We start from the raw sequence: 7936 nt of genomic DNA, 5'->3' as shown, positions 1-7936 counted from the left end.
GACCGTTAAGAAAACGGGAAGATAACATGACGTTAGACCTGAAGAAGTTAACCCTTACCAATGAGTCATTGGTAAAAGCTGACACCTTCAAGTCTAACGTCATGCTACTTTGCTAACTTGATGAAAATGAATAGGAAAACAGTTACTAGACACGTCAATACTACTTTACTACTTTGATCTAAGCATTCACAATCTCTTATATGAGCTTATTTCATCGACGATTACATGACTTATGGAGACTTGGAATCCAGAGTAGTGGAGTAGTATTGATGTGCCTAGTAATTATTTTCCTATTCACTTACATCATGTTTAGCTAGTAATAGCTTTCAACTTACTATTCATATGTGCTTTTACTACTTATGCTTTTATTCAATGTTTTACTGGTTGTGGACTTGCCCTAGCCATATCCATATTTATTTTGTTTGTGTCTCTTTATTCACACACACACCATTTTATTTTTCAAACACACACATCTTTATAATTCATCGCTGAAAAGTTTTGTATATATGAGCTTTATGTAGGTATTTTTCAGTGTAGTCACATTTATAAAAATTTATTTAGTATATATTTATTTGTATTTTCTTTGTTGGATGTCTTATACTAAAGCAATTCCTAATCTTACGATTGGGATTGCCGGCCATCAGTGGCAGATCTTAGTGGTGCCTGGGGTCTTCCAGGCCACTATTTCGATTCCGACACGTAGTGTAATTTATTTTATTTTATTTTATTTTTTATGTTTTTTTCTATTAGGTGCACCGGCTTAAAATACGAGTGCCACTACTAATTTAGATTTTTTTGAATTTTTTTTAATGTCACCCCTACTAAAACGTTCATTGTCCGCTACTGTCGGCGACCCTACATTTCCTTCAGTCCATTTGTGTGGGACCGGAGTTGTATTGATTTTATTGTTGTGGTAACCTAGAAACGAATGTCCTGTTAGATTGTTATTTGTATTTTTTTTGCCTTTTATTAATGCACAAAATTGATGTCAAAATTGTCATATTTGATCAAAATCAAAGTTTTTGTTTTAATATAATTTGCCTAAAATTTAGTGTAAAAATTAGATGTATATATAAATCTTACCTAAGAGCTTTAAAGTATAAAATTGGATATGATATTCTAAAATCCAATGTACATTTGAAGTTACCAATCCTATCTTTAACAAGTTTTAATAATATAAATGAAAACTAAATAATAGTTAATAGTGAATTGTAAATAACCGATATATATATATATATATATATATATATATATATATATATATATATATATATATTAAAATGATATAATTAAAAAATATTGTTTAATTACTAAAATATTAAGAATGTTTTTTAAAATATTTGGTAGGGTTTGAGATACCTTTAAAACTAAGCAAAAAAAATCTGGAAATCGACAACCAATATATTTCATTAGACCAAAATGAAAAACTAAGTTTTTTGCGTCTAAATTTGGAAGTTTACCAATAGTTTGAGGGTAATTTATATAATTTAATCGAATAAAAATGATTTAATTTATTGTTTCTTTTGTGGGGTCTTCGCATATAAATGGACAGCTACTACGAAATTACTGCCATTGTCCCCACACACTTGCACTCTCATTTATGGCTCCCCCTTTCTCTCTCCCTCTTCACTCTTTACACCTCCCCTGTTCTATATTCTCCAGTTCTCACCATCTTTTCTCAATTGAAAATCTAAAAGCTTTGCATAAATTCTAGTATCATCTCTCTTTTAATATCCCTTTTCGTTCTATAACTTCGTATAGAATCAAGTGCGAGAAAAACCCATCAAGCATGAGAGAAACGATACCTCAGAAGCTCAATCTCAAGCTCATTTTCTTATTTCTGCTGCTTTTCTGTAAGTATTCATGTATACGCATCTTAATTACTTACTTTATTTGCTTGTTCTTGTTCGATTTGATGATTTGTCTTCAATCGGTGCTCAAGAATCCTAAAAAGTCTTGATTAATTTCAAGATTTAGCTTCGGGGGTTTGCAGTTCCCTTGATCATGTTTCGTATTCAAGGGTTTTTTAAAATTGGGTTTCTTTTTCGAAAAATTTAAGAATGTTAAATGGGTTCTTCTCTAATTATTGTTTCGATTTTGATGGGTTGTCTGCATTTTGCTGTTTATCTTGTTTATAGTACAATAATTTGTTTGACCATTTTTGTTAATTTTTGCCTTTTAATTCGTTGCTTCAAGATTTAAGGGTTTTTCTTTCGTTCTTGCATGTTGAGGTTTTGTTTAATTGATAAACTTTAAAGTCTAGAGAACATGTCACTTTCATGGAGGTATGATAAGCCATTCTAGGGTTTTGAATTTTCGAGTAATTGAAGATTTTCAATTACCATTTAGACATTTTATAGTCAAACCTAGAATTAAACTTCAAGATTTAATAATGAAATTTATTGCAAATACAACAAACTTAAATCCTATAGAAATTCCATTTGTATATATCAATTAAAAGCACAAACTTTTAAATCAAGAAATTTCTCCACATATTAGAATCTCATTAGATCATCAACTAATCCAAAGAATAATATCTTTCAAACTTTTCCACAACATCTACATGATGTGAGATGTAAATCAGGTACTCAGTTGTCATGTCACACTGTCTATCCACATTGGAACTGAAACTCCCACACTGCAGTTTTTGAAACTCACAACCACTTGCAATTATTACATTTCATTAATTTTTTTTCTTCATTTTCTTGAGTTGCCACCTACTCTTCACATGGTTGAGTTAAGTGTAAGCCAACACTTATTGGGATTTATGTTATAAAGTATACACATTTGTGTATGAACTATAAAGATTGAAGTAACTAAATTTATCAACAACAAAAACAACCCTTTTATTGACTTAGTCAAAAGAAGTGATGAGATCCAAAAGTAATCATGTTTTTAGCTAACAACTTGTCATCAATGCATTTATGATTGGTTTTCTAGTTAATATACCAAATGTCTCTTGTAATGTTTTTGATCTTTTTACTACATTTACAGATTTACCACTCTTGTAGCATCTTACTTTTATTTATTTCTATGAAATCATTGTACTATTTTCTTGCATTTAACTCTTCCAAATATAACAAAACCTTTTCTTTTTTGCATCAATGAACAGGTTTCAACAGCTCTGATTGCAACTCGATGAATAATATGAAATCATCTCTACAATTTATTAAAAAAGTGGATAATTTATTGCCTGAAATTTCTCCATCTGGAAATCCTGAACCCCTTTATCCTCTTCTTGCTCCATCTCCATTATCACCCTTCACAATCACAAATAACACTGCTCCAAAGTTATCAGGTGCATTAAATTTTGTTCTATTGTTATGAAATTTTGTACAGTTTTTAGAAGAAATGAAATTTTGTATATTTTGTTGATGTAGGTAAGATACAGACATATTATGTGAAAGTTTTATCGAAATAGTTTCATTAAATAGAAATCAAGTTTCTGACTTTCTGTTTTATACTTTTGTTCCAATGTTGTGAAATGGTCTATTTTACACTTGAACAAGATTGAAACTTGGTTACTATTTATTTCAATAAAACTGTCACATACTTTTATAACAATTATAATAATGGAACAATTTAAAAGTTTGAGTGAAACTTGTTTGCTATTTTGGTAACATATGAACATATCCTTTTATCTTATTGAATTTTGTTTTCTTTGATATCTTAAATTATCACTAAATTCAAGAAACAACATTCTACTTTCAAAATCAACCGAATCATACCTTCATACTTTCAAATTTTTACTTAATAACACATTATACATACCGAATTATAGCATAATGAACAAATCAACAAAACTATGTTCCTATTTCTTGATTCAACCCTTTATTTTTATTTTATTTTATTATTTTTTTTTTTTCAGGGTTATGTACACTAGATTTTGATTCCATAAACACCATGATGAGTATGACTGCAATCGATTGTTTCACAGTATTCGCCCCATACTTAGCCAATGTAGTATGTTGCCCTCAATTCAAAGCCACTTTAGTCATTCTCATTGGTCAATCAAGTAAAAAAACCAAAACTCTTTCCCTAAATTCAACTCTATCAAAACATTGTCTTTCCGATTTTGACCAAATTCTCATGGGTCAAGGGGCAAATAACAGTTTACAAAAGATATGTTCGGTTGGTCCATCTAATTTAACAGAAGGTTCTTGCCCGGTCAAAGATGTTGACCAATTTGAAAAAATGGTCAACACTTCCAAGATTCTTTCTAAATGTGGAAAGATTGATCTTGTTAATGAATGTTGTCAAGAGGTGTGTCAGAATGCTATATTGGAAGGTGCTAAAGATCTTGCTTCTGTGTCTTTTGAACTTGATGCAATGGGGCTTAAGAGGCCCTCAGATATATCAAATCGGGTGGTGAATGATTGTAAAAATATTGTTTTGAGATGGTTAGCAAGTAAACTTGAACCAACACGAGCTAAAGAAGTGCTAAGAGGATTGGCTAATTGCAATCTTAATAAAGGTTAGTTAGCTGTTTGTTCTTGTGGGGCCCATGCAGATCAGGTTGTACTGTGTTTGACATGCATTGTACTGGGACTGATGTAACTTTTTGTCCCATCCAAAAAGGTGGGACAGGGACTTGTTCTTGATTTCTTGAGTTCTTGTCTGTGCAAAAGACGTGAATACCCTCCTCCTTGAAAATAACCCTAGAAAAATCGCCTTGCCTAAATAACATATGAGTGATTGAATTTAGAATAACAATTACTCCTGCAAAAAGTCCAACAAACAGTATATTTGAAAACAATGAACATTTTAGCCTATTACTCATTTGCTTATATTTTTCAAGATTTCCCATTCTGCCCTTGCTTTTATTTTCAGTTACCCTTTAACTGTGTTTGGCATCCACCAGACTAGACTAGACTGAGACTGAGACTGATATCAATGTGACAAGATTTTGGAATTGTTTTTTCAAGGTGGGGCATGGACTTGCTCTCTAATTCTCGTATGTGCAAAAGACGAAAATGCCCTCATCGAGAAAAGCCATAGAAAACTTGTGTAGTCATGTCCCTTTTAACTAATGCATCCATAATAAAGTATAAGTGATTGATTCATAGCAACAATTACTCTTGTAAAAGTCCAAAGATACACCATATTTCATAACAATGAACATTCTTTTTCTATAATTTTCAAGATTTCCCATTTTGCCCTTGCTTTTATTTTCCATTACCCTTGAACTTTGTCTGGCATCCACGAGACTAGACTAAGACTGAGATTGATATCAACGTGACAAGATTTTGGAATTGTTTTGTCAAGGTGTGGGACATGGATTTGCTCTCTAACTCTCGTATGTGCAAAAGACAAAAATGCCCTCATCGAGAAAAGCCATAGAAAACTTGTGTAGTCATGTCCCTTTTAACAAACACAGTCATAATAACGTACGAGTGAATTATTCATAACAACAATTACTCTTGCAAAAGTCCAAAGATACACCATATATGAAAACAATGTATATTTATCAAGATTTCCCATTTTGCCCTTGGTTTCAGTTTGCCCGTTGGTTTTACCAAATGTCCGACCGGTTGCACACGGGTGTCACAACGAGCTTAGCAACGAAACATCATGTTGCAGTGCTATGGAAAATTATGTATCTCACTTACAAAAGCAAAGCTTTCTAACAAATTTGCAAGCTTTAAATTGTGCATCTTCACTTGGAAAGAAATTGCAGAAAGAAAATGTAACAAATAATGTTTATAATCTTTGTCATATAAGCCTCCAAGATTTCTCCCTCCAAGGTTCGTGTTGTTAATTTATTTAATTTATTTCCTATTTTACATGAATCTTTTTGGTAATAAGAATCAAATCTAATGGTTTTTATATGTCTTTTCTTCTTACAATGAACTCTACAACTCGATTTCAGCAAATGGAATGCAAGGTATAATCTAAGAACCCCTCTTATTAACAATTTCTATGTTATAGAATTCAATGCAAGAAATAGCATTGTATAATAACACCTTATTAAAAAAAAACGAAATGCTTTAATACACAAATAAATAAAAAGTATGTTGCTATTTCTTGCATTTTCCCTTATGTAATCTTAAAGATAAAGTTACCCTTTTGCCCATTATCATCTTTTCAAGCTAAAACATTTGTATTTTTTTTGTGTTATTCATCAAAGTAGAATGTTGTAATAGGTAAATTTTTTGATCTGATTTGTTGTTGTTTGTGTGTATGAAATAGAATCTGGATGTCTTCTTCCAAGTTTGCCCTCAGATGCAACATTTGACACATCTTCAGGAGTTAGTTTCCTTTGTGATCTGAATGATCATATTCCAGCACCTTGGCCTTCCATTTCACATATACCAGCTTCATCATGCAACAGAAGTAAGCAAAAATTTTTATCCCCAAATTACCCTTGTTCAAAACCTTCAATTTCTTGATATCAAATTCATCTTTTTAATCTCTGCAGCTATTAAGATTCCTGCACTTCCTGCAGCAGCTTCTGGGCAGAAAGGTAATTTCACCATTCAATCTTTTTTACTTAATGCAGAAAAACGACTAAATAGATAAAGTCATGGAAAAGAGGTTTTCCTCATTAAATCTTTTTAATTTTTTTTTTACAAATTTGCACATTTTTAATTTACGTGATCTTTTTGCATTTTCAATTATATATGACAGGTCTATACAACAAGGATGCTATGTTTCTTCTTCTTTATGCAATTGCAATGCTGCTTCTTATTACAATTCTTTAAATTTCTAATGAATCAAAGCACTTTGCTTACTCGAATTAAAAAAAAAAAGGAGTTTCTTGAAATTTAACCGGTCTGATGAACAAGGGAAAATCAAAATTGCAAAAAAAGAAAAGAAAAAAAAGCATGGAGATTTTTGGCCGGAAATCCGGTTTGAAGTTGAAAGTGTAAAAAAAGATTTGCATGGAAGTTGAGTTAGTAGTTATTAGTGGTGATGGTGAATTTGTTATGGAAATTGTGTATGTAATAAGAATTTTGTAAAGAAAGAGGGAGTTGAGTTCATGTATATATTTTTGCAAGTTATACCCTTGTACTTTCTATTGTATTGGAGTTTACCCCCCTATGTTAACAATGTTAGGCACTTAAGTGGATTGGAGTTTTTTTAATTAGATTTTAAAGTCATTCATTTTTTAGATTGTTAGGTTTGAAGAAATATGACTGATGACTAAAATTATTTAAAAAAGGTGCGAGTTTATGTCATAATTATATTTTAAACAACTATCACAAATAATCAATAACAAAATTGACTTTCCGATATTTTTTATGTGAGTATATATGAACCCTCTTGTTACAAACTGTATAGCTGTCCTATAATTTTATTATTATTATTATTATTTTTGTTTTTTTGTTATTTTTTGTTTTACTTTATTAATATTATTTACTTTATTTGGTTAATTAATAATAATATTATTATTAAAACAATATTATAAATAACAATAATATAAATGATATTAATAAAACAAAGTATTTTTTTAATTAATCATCGGATTTATCAACAGTTTAAGTATTATAATTGCGTGGTTTATTATGTGTATTATATAGAGCATAAGCATTTAATCGAGCACTATACATGATTTTTTATCGAGCAGAACGTTTTGATTTGTACGTACAATGTATAAGGTTTTTCCTATAATTTTCTCATATAACTCTGTTTGTTTCCTTTACCGAATGATTTGTTATTTCTGTTTGATTATGAAAGTCATGATATAATTATAAAATATGCATGATACTTATTAACTAGTTTTACATAAATGGTCACTCAAGTTTAGAACATCTGTTAATTATTAACTATATTTTATTATTATTGAAAATAAGAGTTAATATTAAATAATGATTTGAATGTCTGTCAATTATTCGAATAACTATATAAATCTATATTTTTTTGAACGGCAGAAGATTGATAAAATAAAAACTAGCAAGAAGCTAGAAAGAATCCATTACAATATAATAGAAACTAA

At 30.2% G+C, this 7936-nt stretch overlaps 1 protein-coding gene across 1 annotated transcript; it reads left to right on the top strand.

Annotated features, from left to right (window-relative positions):
• The first annotated feature begins 1583 nt into the window (after positions 1-1583).
• Positions 1584-7084, top strand: LOC145102160 (putative GPI-anchored protein At1g61900). Its single transcript, XM_079039531.1, has 8 exons — positions 1584-1853; positions 3113-3298; positions 3869-4474; positions 5499-5744; positions 5870-5884; positions 6190-6333; positions 6419-6463; positions 6628-7084. Exons 1-8 carry the CDS (start codon positions 1790-1792, stop codon positions 6699-6701), a joined length of 1380 nt encoding a protein of 459 aa, XP_078895657.1. The 5' UTR covers positions 1584-1789; the 3' UTR covers positions 6702-7084.
• Positions 7085-7936: the final 852 nt, after the last annotated feature.

This window comes from Lactuca serriola, chromosome 4, assembly GCF_051521515.1.
Source record: "Lactuca serriola cultivar US96UC23 chromosome 4, Lser_US96UC23_V15, whole genome shotgun sequence".
Lineage (NCBI taxonomy): Eukaryota > Viridiplantae > Streptophyta > Magnoliopsida > Asterales > Asteraceae > Lactuca > Lactuca serriola.
Note: the sequence above shows the minus strand (reverse complement) of the source record. Positions and strands in the feature narration are given on the sequence as shown.